The 20,876-nt window shown below is 47.4% G+C and overlaps 1 protein-coding gene across 1 annotated transcript in view; it reads left to right on the top strand.

The window, feature by feature from the left end:
* The window catches only part of Tg (thyroglobulin), a 226,295-nt gene that overhangs the window by 38,937 nt on the left and 166,482 nt on the right, over positions 1-20,876 (top strand). The window contains exons 18-22 of the mRNA XM_004656332.2: positions 1,310-1,464; positions 1,846-2,002; positions 3,707-3,931; positions 11,414-11,563; positions 14,429-14,599. Coding sequence (XP_004656389.2) covers positions 1,310-1,464; positions 1,846-2,002; positions 3,707-3,931; positions 11,414-11,563; positions 14,429-14,599 — 858 coding nt within the window. The remainder of the gene's footprint in view (positions 1-1,309; positions 1,465-1,845; positions 2,003-3,706; positions 3,932-11,413; positions 11,564-14,428; positions 14,600-20,876) is intronic.

Below are 20,876 nucleotides of genomic sequence, written 5' to 3'. Positions count from 1 at the left end.
GGCTGTGAGGGCGCTGTGAGGGGGCTGTGAGGGCGCTGTGAGGGGGCGGTGAGGGCGCTGTGAGGGCGCTGTGAGGGGGCTGTGAGGGGGCTGTGAGGGGGCTGTGAGGGGGCTGTGAGGGCGCTGTGAGGGCGCTGTGAGGGGGCTGTGAGGGGGCTGTGAGGGGGCTGTGAGGGCGCTGTGAGGGCGCTGTGAGGGGGCTGTGAGGGCGCTGTGAGGGCGCTGTGAGGGCGCTGTGAGGGGGCTGTGAGGGCGCTGTGAGGGGGCTGTGAGGGCGCTGTGAGGGGGCTGTGAGGGGGCTGTGAGGGCGCTGTGAGGGGGCTGTGAGGGGGCTGTGAGGGGGCTGTGAGGGGGCTGTGAGGGCGCTGTGAGGGGGCTGTGAGGGCGCTGTGAGGGCGCTGTGAGGGGGCTGTGAGGGGGCTGTGAGGGGGCTGTGAGGGGGCTGTGAGGGGGCTGTGAGGGCGCTGTGAGGGGGCTGTGAGGGCGCTGTGAGGGGGCTGTGAGGGCGCTGTGAGGGCGCTGTGAGGGGGCTGTGAGGGGGCTGTGAGGGGGCTGTGAGGGGCTGTGAGGGGGCTGTGAGGGCGCTGTGAGGGCGCTGTGAGGGGGCTGTGAGGGCGCTGTGAGGGCGCTGTGAGGGCGCTGTGAGGGCGCTGTGAGGGGGCTGTGAGGGCGCTGTGAGGGGGCTGTGAGGGCGCTGTGAGGGGGCTGTGAGGGCGCTGTGAGGGCGCTGTGAGGGGGCTGTGAGGGCGCTGTGAGGGCGCTGTGAGGGCGCTGTGAGGGCTGCTGTGGGAGTTCTACTAGTGTTCTGTGACACTCATTCAAGGGAGCCTTTATAAAAATATGTAGATTGATGATGGTGGCATACAATTGTGGAGCTTGTGGGTTTAACCTAAGTGAGGATGGTTTTTTTAATGTAAATTAATTTATGTGTGTGTATGAGAGAGAGAAAGTGAGAGAGAAAGAGAAGGAAAGAAAGGAAGGAAGGAAGAAATAGACAGAGAGACAGAGACAGAGAGAGAGAGAGAGACGGAGGGAGAAAGAGAGAGAGAGAGAGAGAGAGAGAGAGAGAGAGAGAGAGAGAGAATGGGCATGCCAGGGCCTCCAGTTACTGCAAACGAACTCTACATGCATGTACCATCTTGTGCGTTTGGAGAATCAAACCTGGGTCCTTAGGCTTTTCAGGCAAGTGCTTCAATGGCTGAGCCATCTCTCCAGCCCCAGGAATGGCTATTTTGATAGAGGAAATCCACAGGGAAGAATCCTATAGATCTGTTGCCTCAGCCTGCTGACCTCCTGTGCTTGGCTGCAGGGCCACAGCTGTGGCAGACTCTCCAGACACAAGCGCACTTCCAGCTCCTGCTGCCCCCCGGCAAGATGTGCAGTGCTGACTACTCAGGCTTGCTGCAGGCTTTCCAGGTCCTCATCCTGGATGAGCTGATGGCCCGCGGCTTTTGCCAGATCCAGGTATGTGCTGGCCTTCCCCACAGCAAGGGCTTGGACTAAATTCCATGTCACAGCCAGGGAACCTCGGGGCTCTAATGGTGTGCTTTAACCCTCACTCCGTTTACCAGTGGGCGTACTAAAGCCTAACCTCAAGGTCATTTGGTCAAACTTAAGCATTTTATGAAACCCACACTTATAGCACGGTGGCCATTATTTCCATGTAAAGATGTCACACGTGTGCTAGACACTCCCTGTGTGCTGGCACCAGGCATCACCGGCTGTAGATAAGCCATGGGACCCTCATGGGGACTCTTACTATTGCTGCTCTGTGGCTGAGGAAAATGAACTTCACAGGGCTTCCTGCTCTGAGTCCCTGAACCAAAGGTGACCCTCTCCATGCAGGTGAAGACGTTCGGGACTCTGGCTTCAAGTCCTATCTGTGACAGCTCCTCAGTGCGGGTGGGGTGTCTGACTATGGAGCGTTTAGGAGTGAATGTCACGTGGAAATTGCGGCTTGAGGACATCCCAATGGCTTCGCTTCCAGATGTGCAAGACCTTGGTACGTTTCTCTGCTGCGTTGTCTTGTAGAAGCTGGATAGCCTCGCTGAGCCTCACGTTCCTCCCCTCTGAGCGGCTGGGGAGGCCTGCTGCCATCTGTGGTGGTGGAAGAAGGGTTAGGTGCCTGACCCCGGAGGAGTTGCATTTGTGCTTACATACTGGTCCATAGGACTGAGTAGCACCAGGGACAACAAAAAGTCTTTCAGGACCGTCTCTAAGTTCTGGTTTTCTCTGCAGATAGAGGCCAGGTAGACAGTGTGTGGGAAGAGAGAAGAAGGCAAGGGAGTCTTCTTGGCTCATTATTTGCACCCCATTCAGTGAGAACACACCTTGGGCCACTGCCCCTATTTAAAACCAGTTAGGGGATAGAGGGATGGGTTAGTGGTTAAGGCGTTTGCCTGCCAAGCCCAAGGGCCCAGGTTCAATTCCCCAGGATCCATGTTAGCCAGATGCAGAAGGGGGCACATGCTGGAGTTCGTTTGCAGTGGCTGGAGGCCCTTATATGCCGATTCTCTCTCTCTCCCTCTCCCTCTTTCTCTGTCAAATAAATAATAAATAAATTAAAAGCATATTTGCTATTTGTTGCTCTCAAATAAATAAATTAAAAAAAGCAACAAAATTTTTTTTAAGTATACTTGCTTAAAAAAAAAAAAAAACCAGTTGGTTTTTCCAGGTGTGGTGGTGCACGCCTTTAATTGCAGCACTTGGGAAGAAGAGGTAGGAGGAGTGCTATGAGTTCAAGGCCACCCTGAGAGTACATAGGGAATTCTAGGTCAGCCTGGGATAGAGTGAGACCCTACCTCCAAATCTAACTAACTAAGTAAATAAATAAATAAAAATAAAACCAGTTGGTTGTGAGATGGAAGGATTAAGAGAGCACTATGGATTGGGAAGAAGGGGCAGAGTGGACTGGAGGAGGTCCGCTGTGAGCATCCCCCATGTTTCCTCTGAGGTCTCTACTGGGAGAGTCCACATATTTGTAAGCATGGCCTGGGGGTAATTCCTCACTCACTCTATGCTCAGGCTAGCCCAGAGTAGCTAGACGTGCTTTCTGTTCTAGGATGGAAAACATGGCCAGTGGAGAACCCAGGAGACAGACTGCATGTTTGTCTTTCTCCTCCTGTTGCAATGACAAACTTCTGGAAAAGTACACCCCGAGCATTATGAATTAGGGTCCCCTTCCAAATTCCTCCCAAAAGAGCTGAGATCACCTGGGGGTGTTTGACATTGCAGAGTATGAAGTGCTTATGTGACAGCTATGGCTTCAGGCCATGGCACCAAATGGCTTTCCTTCCCAAATTCTCTCTCCCTTGGATCCTCCTCATGTACAGGAGAAACATCCATAGGACCACTGCATAGATGTGAACACTGAGGCTCAGAGGTAGAAGCTTCTAAGGGCTGAGGTGTCTGACTGTCTGGATAGATCACTTTAAGTCAGTGATTGGGGCAAGATATCCTACACCAAGATGGGCCACACTGGCCTGAGGCCTGGCTTGGAGCACCGCATGTACATCTGACTCCTGGGTGACCTTGGGCCAGCCAGTCATCTTCTCTGAGCCTTGGCCTGTCATTCAGCTAAAAATGAGAGCACCTGATGTGCTTGTCTTTCCACCCAGGGAGACTGGGAGACTGTCCACTCCATCATCGCTGGCCTCGCAGGGGGCAGTGTGGTGATCTGTCTCTGTCTCGCCCCGTTGTCTTACAGAAAAGGCTTTAGTGAGCCAGGACTTCCTCGGACGCTTTGCAGATTTGATCCAAAGTGGCACATTTCAGCTTCATCTGGATTCCAAGACGTTCCCAGCAGACACCGTTCTCCGCTTCCTCCATGGTGACAGCTTTGGCACCTCTCCCTGGACGTGGTTTGGGTGCTTGGAAGGATTCTACCGACTCCCACCCACCAGTGGGGCCAGTCAGGACCTTCTAGGGTGCGGTAGGTCTCCCATTCTCTCTGACTGCCACACAGAGCTTGGGAGGGTTGGGGAAGGGCTACCAAGCTCTGGAGACTTGGCCATGTATTGGGTTATTGAGTGTTTTCTGCCATCCATTCTCTGTAGGCATCACCCACTAGCCATTGCCATGAGAAGGCCTCACTGATAGGTGAAGTTGGTCTTTCTGTTACCTCTGCACCAGCTTGGATATCAGGCTGAACTCACTGCCAATGTCTAAGCCTTAGCAAGGTGTCACTCCCCCACAGCTCCCATGTGACCACTTGCCAGCCCACTGCCCTATGGCTCAGGGGGACGTGTCCTATGGGAGGCTGGCTTGGCTGTTCTTGTCTTGCCCATGGGCAACTTGGAAGAGAAAATCTCATGGAAATGCAGCTACAAATTCATTGAATGGGAGATATGTTACTTTCCCAATCCTTTCATGACATATCACCTGAGATTCAGTGGTTTAAAACAACACAGTTTACTATTGTTCACTGGGTTGAACTACAACATGGGTCCCACTGATTGCTAATATCGAGACCTCACCAGGACTGTGTTTATCCCAGAGGCCCTGCAGAGATCCAACTCCTCCCAGTTTCTCAGGATACTTCCTGGCTAGGATCTCTCCTTTCGTTGTCAATGGCAGCAGTATTGTCACTTTCTGACCTTGCTTCCTGAGTCACATCTCCTGATTTAAGAGCCATTTAAAAAAATATTTACTTATTTGAAAGAGAGAGAAAGAGAAAATGGGCACGCCAGGGCCTCCAGCCGCTGCATCTGGCTTACTTGGGTCCTGGGGAATCAAACCTGGGTGCTTTGGCTTTGCAGGCAAATGCCTTAACCCCTAAGCCATCTCCTTAAGAGCCCTTTTAATGACCCACAGCTGGGTAATCTAGATGCTCTACTTACTATAAGGTCAGTTAAGGTCAACCTTAACTCCACCTGTAACCTTAATTTCCCTTTGTCACATAACTTAGTTGCATATTCCAGAGATAACAATGCGATTATTGTTGAGGAGGCATTGTTTTGTCTACCACCAGAGTTTTGGTGGTTTCACAATGAGATGACAGCCTTCATTCCACATACAATAAGGTGGAAAGGCATCTTTATTGAGCTGGTGAGAAGAGACATATTTTAAGTTAGCTTTTTTTATTTGAGAGAAAAAGAGAGAGAATTAGCATGCCAGGGCCTCAACCTCTGAAATCAAACTCCAGACACTTGCACCACCTAGTGGGCATGTGTGACCATGCACTTACCTCATCTTTGTGTGTCTGGCTAATCTGGATCTGGAGAGTTGAATACGGGTCCTTAGGCTTTGCAGGCAAGAGCCTTAATCACTAAGCCATGTCTCCAGCCCTAAATTAGTTTTTTCTTTAAATCACTATTTTTTTTTTATCACTAGTTATACTGGTTACAGCACAAAAGGTACATGCCCATTCCTTTTCTGAAATCCTTGCCCAGTTGTAAGCTTGACAAGGGATTTGAGCTGCCGCTACATCCTAGCACAGGGAATAGCACAGCACCACAGCTCCCTGCTGTATTTACCTCTGATTTTACACTCTGCAATGCCACGCTGGGAGTCTTTCTCTCCCTGAGCCCATGGCAACAGGTCATCTCCCCACAAACCAGGCGCAGTGCTGAGGCTTTGATTGAATGTCTTGTGCAACCTCAGTGGGCTGCTTCCTCACAGGAGGCACTTGGGGTTCTTAGCTCAGTATCAGGGAGTGAGGAACCTTCCTTTCCTCTTGGACCAAAATTCATGATCTGTCATCCCACCTCCCTAGAACTTCCCAGACAGTAAGATGAGAAATGGGGAGGTACTGGATAGTGCTACCTGCCAGGGTTGGGGAAGCAGGGTCAGAGAGACCCCTACCACCATATTCTCATAGTTTAATGTGCACTGAGGAAAGTGTGTGTGTGTGTGTATGTGTATGGATACATGTGCTCATGTCAAAAACATGTGAAATAAAGGGGCTGATTGGAAATCCCACCCCAAGGTTCCTGTCAGCTTCTGTAGAGGCAGAAGCTCAGCTGGGATGACTGCCAGGAACAGAACCCTGTGTGGATCCACATGGGGACTCTGGGGCCAGCAGGTGGTATAAGAGTAGGAAGGCTTTAGTAAGCCCTTATTGCTTGGGGAAGAGTCTGATGCCAGGCTTTGCCCTGTCCTTGTGGGAGACACAGCATGTTGCCAGGGGAAGGGCGTGATAGCAGGCTTTGGCCTGTCATCATGCTGTAGCAGGAAGAGTCTCAACCTCTGTTTTGCAAAGGGTCCTATGCAAGAGTGCTGGTGTTGTGGGTCACACAGCATTTTCTTAATAGCTCATCTCGGTCACTGTAGGAAGACAGCTGGGACTAGGTTCCACCAGACCTGGACGTTCCACAACGGAACCGGCTACACTAGGTGCCCAGGTTGGACAGCCTTTGGTCTAAGCCTCCATTCTGCTTTACCAGTGCTGTGGCTTCTTATTGGCTCACTAAGGACTGCCCATCCCACTGTGTGGCTTTCCTGCTACCTCCAGATGGAAAGGTGCAGAGTGAGATCACAAAAGCAGCAGGAAAAGCCGGGGGGTTGCTGTGGGGGCTGTGGTGATGCCCCCGTAGCCCTCAGAGGGTTTTTGAGATGTGTAGGGCCTTGCTAGGGTTACTGCAGAGCTGAGTAGGACTCATCCTATGCTGTGAATGAGGAAGCCAGGCCATGAAGTATATACGCACAGGGAAACAGGATTTGGAGTTAGACACACCTGGGCTTGAATCCTGGCTCCATCACTTTCTCGTCGTGGGAACTGGGAAAGTCAGTGGTTCTCACTAAGAAAACATAAACTCTCTGATGCCAGACACACCTCTTCACTCATGACCAGCTCTCAACAAACGCCTCTGCATCAGCTGGCAGGGCAGAAACGTGAGTTCAGCTCTTTCTGCCTCTGGATTCTTGGCTCGGCCCTCTGAATCACACCTCTCCCTGCTTACACTGGAGTTCTAGCGAACATCCCCCCTCCATTTTTATGTTTCTTTTTGGCCCATTTCCTACTAAAACACATCTGGAACACAGCTGTGAAGCTACAAGCCAGAGCATTGTCCTGTGGAGATGAAGCAGGGTTTCTGTGTGTCATCTTGGGGGGGGGGGATAATGGAGGTGCACCCCCCCGGGAAGGCAGTGACTCCTAGGCAGGGAGCCCCCCTTCCTCATGACTCACATAGACACAGCAGTCCTCATCTAGGCAACTGACCCTGCTGGGAAGTGGAAAGCTTGCTGGCAGCTTCTTGGGTTCCCATTTTGATCACCCTCTTACCTTCAGGCCTTTGTGTGAGTTCCCTTGGAATTCCCTGCTACCCTCCTTTAGAAGGTGTCTCACAGGGAAATTATCTCCATTTTTCATTTCTATTACAGTATAAACTTTTATTATAGAACTTTCCCCGTATGGACTTTTTTTTCTGAAGTAATATGTTGTGTTTTCCCCCTCCTTTTCTTTCTCTCCACTTCTTTCCTTTCATCTGTCTATTCATCCCAGCTTAAAAAATGTATATATGTACAAACACCAAATGATGTGCACAGAGAAGCAAAGGACCAGAGGCATTTTGAAAGAATCCATGATTTTCTAGGGGAAGGATTCATGAGTAGAGCAACTGCTATGGTGTGGGAGAACTGTTCTGTCCAGTCAGGTACTCAGGGAGACACGCTGGCCAGGAGGAGGTCTGGAAAAATGAGTAGGGAATGCCGTTTTGCCAGGAGCTGATAGGTTGTGTGTATGTGTATTTGTGTGTGTGTGTGTGTCCATGTGTGTTGGAAGCATCAAAGTAAAACATTCCAGAAATGGACATTAGTGCCCCCCCCCCAAAAATGAGACTCAAAGCACTGCTGCTCCGTGGGACAGTGCATGTGGTTGAGATAGCGAAGAATGGAGTCTGTGGGGAACGCGGCAGGAGGCGAGCCGCAGAGACACACAAGGCCCAGGGCAGGGGAGAGGCAAGGGGCTTGGGCAGCCCATGGGGCACTATGGGAGAATTTTGACCTGGAGGGGAAGGCTGAGGTGAGCGGGGTAGGGTTTGAGTGATTTTCTTTGGAGGAGAGGGGCCATCACGCGATACGCATGTGCTACTTGGTGACAGCACGGCTGTCGCTGCGGGGAGGTGGCGAGCGGGGTGGCGGGGGTGCAGCAGCGTGCAGAGCCTTGCAGTCCCTCAGCCTTGCGCAGCAGAACTAATCCATGTCTGAAGGCGGGAGCTGGGCCAAGGGCTTTCCTGACAATTCTGGAGGAGGGCCATAGTTGAGGACGAGCACTCAGGAGCCACGGCGGACTCCCTGGCCTTGAGAGTGGCCACCTGCAGAGGGAAGGATAGTGCTGATCCCGGCACCCCCTCATTCTGACCTATATAAAAAGGGCCCCCTTGGGTAGAACGCTCTTGATATCATGGGCGGAGACAGTGTGTGTGTGTGGGGGGGGGGCAACATGCACGCTCCCTGAGCACCCAGGAGGCCAGGGCTTGCTGGTGTCTCCAAAAGTTGTCCCAGCTCTCCTTCCTGTCCTCATGGACATCCCGGGTGGAGGCATCAGGACCCCTCTCACTGACAGACCAGGAAGCTTTTGCTTCCTTTGGCCTGAATTTGGAGCCAGTTACTCAAAAGTGGCAGCCCAGTTCTGAAGCCAGAGCTGAACATCATAAACCCAATGCCCACAGGTAAGAAACCTGCTCTCAGCTCAGGAGTGTTTGTTTGTGGACCAGACTGGAGAGACCACTCAGCTTCTAAGATGGGGCTCTGATTGATCTCATCTGATTGATTCAGCTACACCCAACAAGCGTGCACAGCAGGGTCAGTACTGCTGGATCTTTGCTGGCCCCATCCCAGCCTGCCTCGCCCCTTTGTGCTGACACCAGGGCCAATTCGAGGTGGTTGGCTTGTCAGATGGAATGGAGGCTTTGGTTTGGAGGTGAAGAAATGGGGTCCAGTCTGACATCTAATCAGTTCAGTGTCTGGCCAATCTTGATCACGACCCCCATTTTTCTCCAGACTTGGATGGGATGACCCCTCTTCTATAAGGTTGTATCGTTATCACATTAAAACATCTGGCACTGTACTTGACAAGTACGACAGTTTTATTTCCCCACTGTTCTTTCCAGAAAAGCGTGCTAGAGAGTCATGGCTGGGCATCCTGAGGTTCAGCTATCTCATTAAAAAAATATTGGGGCTGGAGAGAGAGCTTAGCAGTTAAGGCATTTGCCTGCCAAGCCAAAGGATCCTGGTTCGATTCTCCAGGACCTACATAAGCCAGATGCACAAGGGGGCACACACATTTGGAGTTCGCTTGCAGTGGCTGGAGGCCCTGCTGTGCCCATTCTCTCTTTTTCTCTCTCAAATAAATAAGTAAAATATATTTTTATTTATTTGAGACACAGATAGATGATAGATGGATGGATGGGTGGGTGGCTATGGAGGGAGAGAAAGAATGGGCACACCAGGGCCTCTTACCATTGCAAATGACCTCCTTGTGTATCTGTCTTTATGTGGGTACTGGGGAATTGAACCCAGGCTATTAGGCTTTGCAAGTAAGTGCCTTTAATCACTAATCAAACTCTCCAGCCCAGTTATCTCCTCTTTGAAATGGAAATAACCTACTACCTTCTGTCAGGATGTGTTAATGCACATAAAACACACAGCAGGATGCCAGGACCTCCCATCCTTCACTGAGAAAAACTCACATTCTGGAAGTTAATTGACAGACTTTTAGGAACATAACGCTGAAACAGGAAAGACAGTCAGGAGGTCCTTCTTTTCCACCCTTCTCTGAACTGTCAGTTAGGGTGGCTGAGCCCTGCCAAGCAGCCCTGAACAGAGCTCCAGGGACTCTGACTTCTAGCCTGAGGAGATATGCATCTATCACACTCCATTCATTGCTTCCCTGCCTATATCTTGTTACAGAAGAAACATAGGGGGGTTGATGGTGTTAGATCCTGAGAGGCAGATAGCAGTGTAACTTGGAGGGACCTAGGGATGCCAAATTTCAAGAGGCTTCCACCCTCAGGGTTATACTTGGACTGTCTGAGTCAATTAGAAACCCCACGGTCCCGATAGTAAAACCCACCATTCATCTTGTCTGCTAGGTATCCCATTCGCCTCACTCAGAGGCTGGTAGCACTATTAGTGACTGACCCACAGGGACAGAGGCCACATGAGCTGTGAAATGGTCTGAATTGTTGGTCTTGCCCCTGATGAGAGGGTGCTGTTTGAACAGAGTGGTTATTGAGGTTGGCTGTAAGGAAGAACTTTCTCAAACATACAAACAGTTGCCACCTGTCAAATACACACACAACTCTGGCCTTATGACAGGTACTGGGCATGCATTACCACTACACTTCAAAGAGACAGCAGTACTCACTAAATTTATGCAGGAGGGAATGGAACCTCTGAAGAGCCCAATAGCTGTGCAGGGAGTTCCCCTATCTGCCTGTAACCCCACCACATCCACTAAGCCCTTAGCTTTGGGAAGTATTACCATGGTAACCTACGATTAGGCCCTCATATCTCTGCCATCTCTAACTTCATCCCCTATGGCAGGCTCAACTCTGGCTTGGCCGTCAGTACCTGGAAGGTTCAGTACTTGCTATTTGCACTGAAATTCAGTTCTGCTGGATCTTTTTTAAAATGTTTATTATTATTCACAACATATTTCATATGGATACATCACCTATTGGTACCCTCTTTTCCCTCCTCCCTGCCCCCATTCAGCTAGGGACCAGCCTCAGTGGGGTTGCAGGTATTCCCTATGGGGTTGTGGTTTATGTATTGTTGGAACAGCAATCAGTTATTTTGGTGGGGGAGAGAATGCCTCAGGGCATGATGTCTCAACCTGTGGCTCTTACAATCTTTCCTTATTCTCTTCTGCAAAATTCCCTGAGCCATGTTGGGTGTGTTTTAAGTCTACTTCAGTGATGAGCTCTTAGGAGCCTCTGGATCTCTGCTTTGGTAGGTGTTGAGTATCCTCAGGGTCTGTCTCCTTCAATTTGACACTGATTAACAGATTCAGCATGGAAGCAGCACTCTTGCTCATCTCCCCATTCCCTCTGTGGTTTCAGCTGTGGCTTGGCTGAAGTGTGAGGGATGGTTTATCTCCTCTGGTCTCACTACCTTCTGAAAAAGAAGAACAGATTCTCCAATGGAAAGTGAAGTTAGCATAGTTTAAATGGGATAAGCATTATTAATTTAGGGAGAATTTGATGTATGTAACCCCTCTTTTAGCCAAAAACTCATGAGAGCTTGACACTGGAGAACATAATCTTTGTCTCTGTAGGATTCTGATCTGGTTCCCAATTCCAGATATAGATTCGTTTATACTGAGCAGATCTCTTAGCCAATAAGAGAGCTATTGCTTACCCACCGAGGCTGTGTGCCACTATTGCACCAGCAAGTAGATCCTGTCAGGGTGTTTGCTTTTTATGGAGCAAACACTGGCTCATTAACATCATTTCTGTTTTTTTGCTTCTAGTCAAGTGTCCTGAAGGAAGCTACTCACGGGAGGAGCAATGCCTTCCCTGTCCAGCTGGCTTCTATCAAGAACAGGCAGGCAGCTCGGCCTGTGTCCCATGCCCCGTGGGCAGAACAACGGTTGCCATTGGAGCTTTCAGCCGGACTCACTGTAAGTCCAATAGGCTGCTTTGAAGGAGAAGCCTGGCCACACAGTGGGATAAGCCATAGCTACCAAGCCTTGCTGTGGAGGACACACGGGAACATATATTTTCTCATCTGGGATTCTCCTGGGCATGGTAGAATGTCTACTAGGGCTCCTCACACATTTATATTGGATGTTATCAGCAGTTTGTCCCCCAAGTCCTGATAAACATGTCTCAAGGCATTGTCAAGTGTCTCATGTGTGGGAGTAGGGGACAAAGTTTCCCACAGTACATACCTCTGGGCAAACAGAATAGCAATCATAGAGCATCCTCTCTGATTACCATGTCCTGCCAGGCATGTCACCTGCACTGAGTTCTCTCCACCCCTCTTCCAGGTAGATAATACAGCCCACCTTTATATATAAATATATATGTATGTGTGTATATATATATGTGTGTGTGTGTGTGTGTGTGTGTGTGTGTGTGTGTGTGTATTTGACAAAGACAGGGAGAGACAGAGAAAGGCAGATAGAGAGAATGGGCATGCCAGGGCCTCTAACCACTGCAGACAAACTCTAGACACATGCGTCCCCTTGTGCACCTGATTTATGTGGGTCCTGGATAATTGAACCTGGGTCCTTTGGCTTTTCAAGCAAATGCCTTAACCACCAAACAATCTCTCCAGCCCCCAGCTCACCTTTTATAGATAAAATCAGGGCTCAGAGAAGCCAACGTCACCCAGCTAGCTGCTGTGATTCTGAAACCTTTGCTATCTCTAAATCGGCCTCATGAGATCAGGAAGTGGAAGATATTTTCCACCTGTACTCAGTGCCACTGCATCACTCAGATTCCCCTTTCGGACCTGTGTTTGTTAGGACTGAGTTTATCTGGCCTTCCCGTAAGTCATGTGATTTCACTGGCGGCCTGCTAGCTGAATATTCACCTGGGTATTGCTATTTTTTTCCTGGCAAGGACCCATGATTTGCCTTGTGGTAGACTTTTCATGTTAATCTGATTGGAGCAACACAAAGCAATCTGTTATTGCTTACAATATGAATAATCTGCAGAATTTTTTTTTTAATTTTTTTTTTAAAGTTTTTATTTATTTATTTGAGAGTGACAGACACAGAGAGAAAGACAGATAGAGGGAGAGAGAGAGAATGGGCGCGCCAGGGCTTCCAGCCTCTGCAAACGAACTCCAGACGCGTGCGCCCCCTTGTGCATCTGGCTAACGTGGGACCTGGGGAACCGAGCCTCGAACCGGGGTCCTTAGGCTTCACAGGCAAGCGCTTAACCGCTAAACCATCTCTCCAGCCCAATCTGCAGAATTTTTAAAACAAGTGATCGAAAGAGATCAAGCCACTTTCTCTGACAAGGGCGGTTTCTTTGGTCAGGAGAGCTGTGCTAAATGGACAATAACTTTAAGAAATTCAAAGAGGGGCTTCATAGTCAGAAGTCTGCCACCTCAGTAGAGTGACTTCTATTTACTGGTGTCACAGGGAGCTTGTATTAGTTTGCAAGCACTGGGACAGGCTATGAGATAGAGGCAGTAGTCACCAACCATCCATCCACAGGCCAAAGGAAATGGAAACCAAACTCATTTCTGTGGAGGGGAGATGTCAGGCCCGAGGAGCATGCACAACATTGGATGAGCCCTAGATGGTGGGGGCGGGTGTCTGGAGACATCTTAGTCTAGTCAGGATACTATGATAAACTACTCTAGGCTGGTAAACTGAGTCGCTTATAGACAGTAGAACTTTGTTTCTCATCTCAGAGATTGGAAATTCAAGATCAAGGCTCAGTGTATCATATAGATAGGGATGTTTTTTAAATGTCCTTACATAAAAAATTGGCAAAAGTTTCAAGAAAGCCCTTTGGGCCTCTTTTTTGTTTTTGTGGTTTTTCAAAGTAGGGTCTCACTCTAGCCCAGGCTGAGCTAGAAGTCACTATGTAGTCTCAGGGTGGCCTCGAACTCATTGCGATCCTCCTACCTCTGCCTCCCTTGCCTCCCAAGTGCTGGGATTAAAGGCATGTGCCACCATGCCCTGCTTAACCTTGGGCTTTTTCTATAAGGGCCCTAAGCTTCTTTGCAGGCCTCTTCTCTCATGAACCAATCTCCCTTAGCTCCCTAAGGTCCCACCTTCCATTACCATCATACTGAGGGTCGGATTTCAGCAGATGAAGAAATTTTCAGACAATAGCAGGAGAACTTCCCTGGGGGACACTAGGGTTGAGATGGATTGCGGGGCTTCATTACTGTAATGAGATGCCAGGGCAGGCAACTTTTATGGAGAAAAGAGGAGGTACAAGGTCTTGGGCTCCATCTGATGCTAGCCAGTTGGCAGATGCAGGGTGTCACATTACGGCATTTTTCTGTCTCTATCTGGTCTATTCTTCCTTCCTCTTCTTATAAGGCCACCAGGACTCGTTCATGGAGTCTCAAGTCTAAAGCTCTAATCTTAACTCTAACCACTGTCCCACACAAAGTTAGGTGAAGTTTTCCTTCCCTTAGTACTCATCATGGGGATATGCTTTGGTGAGACAGAACATATTGGACCCATAGCAAGAAGAGGGGCCCTTGAACAGTGAAGAATATACACTGCGCCTGGCAAAGTGTGCCCCAGTAGATGCTCAAAGCCATGGTAAACACATTGCACAGAGGGGCCCGTGTGTCTAGGGCTCTGAAGGCAGTAGGCAACTGTGGGGGCTTCAGGCATGTTGCAGGGCTCAGATGAAGGGTCTCTGGGCTGCCTTTGATGAGGGTGGAGCTCTGGAGAACCTCACCCTGAAACATCTGGGCCAGTGACTTTGCCATCACCAAGCCGGAAGCCTGGGAGCTGGGAGAAAGGGGAGGGGATCCACATAACAGCCATGTTCATCTCTCCTAACAGGTGTCACTGATTGTCAGAGGAATGAAGCTGGCCTGCTGTGTGACCAGGATGGCCAGTACCGAGCCAGCCAGAGGGACAGTGGAAGTGGGGAGGCCTTTTGTGTGGACAGTGAGGGGCAGAGGCTGCCGTGGTCACAGACAGAGGACGCCCTGTCGGACGCTCAGTGTCTGAGTACGTACTCCTGCTTTGTTAGCCATGCTCCTGAGGTGCAGTTGTCTTCCATTTTCTAGTCTGAAAACAATTTAAAATATTTTTATTTAGTTATTTGACAGAGAGAAAGGGGAGGAGAAGGAGGATGAGAGAGAGAGAGAGAGAGAAAGAGAGAAAATGGGTATTCCAGGGCCTCTAGTCACTGCAAATGAACTCCAGACACATGTACCCCTTTGTGCGTCTGGCTAACTTGGCTCCTGGGGATTGAACCTGGGTTCTTTGGCTTTGCAGGAAAATGCCTTAATCGCTAAGCCTTCCCTCTAGCTCTGTTCTAAAAAAGTTTAACTCATGTATAATTTGGAAGAATAGTAGAATGATAAAATGATCATTTGTTAATATTTTGTGCTTTCTTCTTTTTTTAAATTTTATTGAGAACTTTAATATGTGAACATATTGAAAACTGATCATATTCCCCTTGAATTATCCTCTTGAATACTCCCCTCTCCCCAGGCCCCATTCTATCCAGGGCCCTCCTCAATGGGATTATTGGTAATCCCTTTTGGATCATGAATGCACCAGTCAGTCTCCATTGGGGGGACAATGCCTCAGAGTACATTTTCCCCTCCTGTGGTGCTTACTTTCTTTCTGCTCCTTCGGTGTTCTCTGAGTCTTGGAGGGTGTGTTATGAGTCTGCTAAAGTGTCGAGCTTTCAGCAGCCTCTGATTTTTTGCTCTGATGAGGTTTGAATCTCTTCACTGTCTGCCACCATCTCCTGAGGAGGTGCTCAGCCTAGCAGTGAGAGCAGCACTCACGTTTAATCTGCTTCTTCCTCTGTAATGTCTCCTGGGGCCTGGAAGATGTTACAGAGATGATTCCTCTCATGCTAGCCACTCGACTTTCTTTCCTTATCATTCTGATATGTCTAAAGTTCCCTTGATATTCACTGCCATCTGTGAAAAGCAGATTCTCATGCCGAGCATTGTGACACATGCCTTAATCCCAGCTCTTGGAAGGCTGAGGTAAGAGGATCATTTTGAGTTTGAAGTCAGCCTGTTCTTACAGAATAAGTTCCAAATCAACCTAGGCTAGAGTGAGACCCCACCGGAAAATAAATGAATAAATAAATAAATAAATAGAAATAATAAAAAACAATGAAACTAAAAAATGTTTCTTAAGCCAAGAGTGAAAGAAAAAATAAACATAGACTTTTAGAACTCTTTTTCACTGGCATATCCTCTCCTTTTAGCCAAAGAACATTGGAAGCTTCCCTCTGAGGTCTACTAACTTCCAAGGCATAGGCTTCTGGCTTGTTTTCAGTACCAGGATTGAATTCCCTCCCACTGGGCAGGCCTCACCAACAGCTCACTGGGGACAGTACCTCAATGCCAGCAGTGGGATTTACTAACAACAGCCTCTGGTTTTAGGGTAAAGTTTTCTCTGCTCCTACAGTGTGCTTCTGCCCAAACTATCCCTTGCTTTTCCTCTACCTCTTTCTTTTTGAGGTGGCTATAACTTTTAATTAGCTAACAAAAGGTAGGTTTCTGTGGCACGGATTCATGCTGTCATTAGTCTTGTGTTTCTCGCCCACCCCCTTCCTGCTTTCCCCTGTCCTCCACAGACCCTCCACCCTGCAGTCTGTCCTCGCACTGCCTGTCTACTGTCCCTTCCCGGATCCCTGCCTGCTTCTTCTATCTCCAGCTTCTCTCTACCTTCTTTACCAGTATGACCAATGCCTCCACAACTCACAAACCAGCTTGTGCCACCTAGTAAGCATGTGCAACCTTGTGCTTGCCTCACCTTTGCATATCTGGCTTACTTGGGATCTAGAGAGTTGAACATAGGTCCGTAGGCTTTGTAGGCAAGTTCCATCTCTCCAACATGTTATTTACATTTTTGATGATAGCCATTCTGAGTGGAATGAGATAGAATCTCCAAATAATAGCATCCACACATGAAGGAGAACATGTGGCATTTGTCTTTCAGAGCCTAGATAGCCTCACAGTACCATTTTTCCAAGTCTGTCCATGTTTTTTCTAAAAACTTCATGATTTCAATTTTCTTTGCTGGTGAGTAGAATTCCATTGTGTGTATGTAGCACATCTTCATTATCCATCCATTAGCTGATGGGCGTCTGAGCTGATTCCATTTTCCAGCTTTTGTGAAAAGAACAGCAACAAACATGGCTGAGCAAGTATCTCTGTAGTAAAGGGCAGAGTCTTTCTGGCATATACTCCCAAAGTGGTATAGCTGGATCAAATGGTAGATCTTGTTTTAGATTTCCTGAGGAACCTCCTTACTGACTTATACAGTGGCTGTACATGTTTACACTTTCACCAATAGTGGATAGGGTTCATCTTACCCCACACTCTCACTAGCACTTGTTGTTATTTGAAGTCTTTAAATTTTATTTTAGAGAGAGGAAGAGAGAGAATTGGCACATTAGGGCCTTAGCCACTGAAATCGAACTCCAGACACTTGTGCCACCTAGTGAGCATGTGCAACCTTGTGCTTGCCTCACTTTGCGCATCTGGCTTACTTGGGATCTAGAGAGTTGAACATAGGTCCTTAGGCTTTGTAGGCAAGTTCCATCTAACCAGCATGTTATTTAAATTTTTGATGATAGCCATTCTGATTGGAATGAAATGGAATCTCCAAAGCAGTTTTCATTTATATTTTTCTGATGCTCAAGATGTTGAATATCTTTTTAGATTTGTATTTCTTCCTTTGAGGACTCTCCGTTCAGTTCCTGGCCCCATTATTATTATTATTGTTATTATTATTTATTTATTTATTTATTTTTGGATTTTTGAGGTAGGGTTTCACCATAGTTCAGGCTGACCTGGAATTCACTATGGAGTCTCAGGGTGGCCTTGAACTCACAGTGATCCTCCTACCTCTGTTTCCTGAGTCCTGGGTGTGCATTACCATATATTTTATTTATTTATTTAAGAGAGAGAGAGAGAGATAATGGTCACACCAGGGCCTCCAGCCACTGCAAATGAACTCCAGGTATATGTGCTTCCTTGTGCATCTGGCTTATGTAGGCCCTGGGGAATCAAGCTGGAGTCCTTTGGCTTTGCACGTGAGCGCCTTAGCTGCTAAGCCATCTTCCCCAGCCTCTCCCTGCCCCCTTTTTTTGAATGTGTCGACTTTTTTCTTGCTTAAGATAATTTCTTTGTATATTCTAGATATTAAGCCTAGGCAAGTTGTCAGCATCATAGGACCTTACCCTGAATAATTCAGCATGCATAAGAGATGGATTTTCATAAAATTCACTTTCCAAGGCTTCCTTTCTTAAAGGGCCTGATTGGAGCACTGTCCTGGAATTCTAGACACTGACTCTCAGATTCGCTTACCCGAAAGTAGGCCAGCTGCATTTTTAGAGCACAGCCCAAACGAAGGAAAACTGACTCTTGGGATCGTTTAAACTGAGAGTGAGGCCACTGCTTCTGCTGCTCCTGTGGCTGCTGCTGCTTCTGCTGACGGGCACTCGCTGGTGCTTTTATTAAATAGCAAACAACAACAACAACGACAAACAAACAAAAACCCCAAAAGCATTATGTGAGAACAGGCCACTCATGAGTGAAGAATCAGCTTCTGTGAGCAAGAAACAAGCAACTTTGACTATAAATTTATATAATTATTTGGTAAAATGATAGGATTTAGTGGCAGAACTAGTGATCTTTGCTGAGTCAGAACATACTACACACACACACACACACACACACACACACACACAGTTCACTTATGCTATCATTCCAAGCCTGCCTACTGCTACATTATCTGTGGGTAATTTGTTGCTTTTAAGTTTGGTTGTTTTTAGCAATAGTTAATACGTCTCACACACGCACACATTGTTCTGGGTCAGGAGTACAACTAACTGAGGAAGTAGGACAGAGAGCAGAGCTTAAGTTCAGTCAGCATCTCTTATCCCTCCTTGTCAATATTGGTGGTCTCTGTTTTTCAGGGAGCAGGTTTACTAAGGTAGAGGAAATCTACATTATTTTAAGTAAGCTAATTTCTTGGTTGTAAGATGAACTTCAGGGCAAGTGACAAGACAAGAACTTAGCAGGAAAAGCATCTCACAGAAATGACGTTCAGTGAAGTTGTTTGTAGAGTCCATAAGAAGTGTCCCCGTGGTTCTTTTCCACAGTTCATTCATTCTCAGTGGTTCAGAGGTGATCAGATCATTCTCCTTGCTCTGAAAAGCAATCAGCACATACATAGCCATGATTCACCATGGAGGAATCATAGCCGTATCTATGTTATGCTTTCATACTATACTGTACCCTGAGAAAACTGCCCCTGTGGTTCCCTAGCCTGCCTGTTTCAGCTCTTCCTCTTCCTGTGTCTCCTGAGTCCTTTAGACAGTTTCACATAATAGTTTTCAAAGTCAGTTTTAAAATTATAATTTATTTAGTTATTTATTTATTTATTTGAGAGAAAGAGGCAGAGAGATAAAAAGAGGGAGAGAATGGGAGCACCAGGGTCTCCAGTCACTGCAAATGAACTCCAGACTCATGAGCTTCCTTGTGCATCTGGCTTATGTGGGTCCTGGAGAATTGAACCGGGATCCTTTGGCTTTGCAGACAAGCACTTTAACCGTTTAGTCATCTCTCCAGCCCTCAACATCAAATTCTTGAAAGCTTAATGCATATCATTTTGAAGGAGAAGCAGGCATAAGATAACTTTTAAAAAAACAAAACAAATACAGTTTACTTAGAAACAGAAATCTAAAGGGAGAACCTGTAGAACTAGATCTCATGGCTGATCCAGTCTCATCCACGATGGTTACAAACACCTGTTCCCCTAGGGCTTTCCCAATCTGTCATACTTAGGTAGGCTAGCCTCTGGGTCAGCCTCCTTCTTCCCCTCCCAATCCATGAACCAGTCAGTTCTCTCCTTTACATACCTAAATCTGGCAATAAAAGACCATCTTAATTACCTTTAAAGGGCTTGTTGCACACATGACCACCTCTTGGTGGTGATCTCCCTGCACTGTTTTTTTTTTTTTTTTGGTCCCTGCTCTTCCTCTCTTCCCAGCCTGGTTGGGAGCAGGGAAAAGGAAAGACTCCCTCTCTTCCATTTTGGTAGGCTGACAACTGATGATTTTTCGCCTGAACACCAATGTGCAAATTTCTCTCCTCTCCTAGCCTGGCTGGGGGAGGTGAGAGCTCTTGTTTCTGTGTATGATTTCTCCTCTAAACTCCGGGTCTGTCGTGTGTGTAATAACTCTCTTGACTGTTTTGGCTACCTTTTCTTTTGGCATCTGGCCTTGGTGTTTCCTGGCTCTGTCACATGCATGATCTCTGATCTCTTGGGTCCTTTACTATTTCATAATCCTCTCTGATCTTTTATGTGAAAAAGATCATTTTGGTTCTTATGCTTTCCTTCCAAGCATGTAGCTTGAATTCTCACATTCCCCTTCCCACATATGTGTGTTTCCTCTGAATCTTTGGGAATGGGCCTTAGAGGTCCTGTCTTCCACTTGTGTGTGTAACTATTCCAACTCTTCTGTAGGCACCAATTTTCCCTAAATAAATCTCATGATCCATAATTTCCCCCTAAAGAAATTCAATTGATAATTTACCTCTCTGAGTCTGTTTTCTCAATTCTTTGTTAAAATATACAAGAGCTAGGATGGAGAAGTAGCTTAGTGGTTAAGGTCCTTACCTACAAAGCCAAAGGACCCAGGTTTGATTCCCCAGTACCCACATAAAGCCAGATACACAAAGTGGCCCATGTGTCTGGAGTTCATTTGTAGTGGCTGGAGGCTTTGCCATGCCCATTCTCTGTTTCTGGCTCCCTTCTATCTCTCTCTGCCTGCAGATAAATAAATAAAGTAAGATAATATGTAAAAATTAGACAAGAGCCCAGAAGTTGGAGTTCATAAGCCCTCCCTGAACCCAAAAATCTTGTATCACTTTCTATATTAATGATCTAGAGTTTCTTTTATTTTTTATAGGTTTTATGCTATTATAAAAGTCAAGAAAAAAATCCTCTAATACCTCTCCTCTTTAGATTTATCTGCATCCTCACTAAGTACACATGAACGTGTTGACTTGATAAAACCCAGTGTAGAAATAAGGCTCTTTAATAAAGTGATGGATATGTATAATTACAAGTGTTTACACACTTATTTACAATGATATCTGCAAAAAACCAACATTCATATGCTCTGGGACTTAAAATCAATCTTTCTCTCTGATGGAGACATACACTCTTGGCATAATTGGGCACTTGTGACTTCGAATCTGGGTCTCATTCCCTTATGGTCACCCTCATGCTTTCATGCATT

Source organism: Jaculus jaculus, chromosome 2 (assembly GCF_020740685.1).
Source record: "Jaculus jaculus isolate mJacJac1 chromosome 2, mJacJac1.mat.Y.cur, whole genome shotgun sequence".
Lineage (NCBI taxonomy): Eukaryota > Metazoa > Chordata > Mammalia > Rodentia > Dipodidae > Jaculus > Jaculus jaculus.
This window is presented reverse-complemented; position numbering and strand designations above follow the sequence as displayed.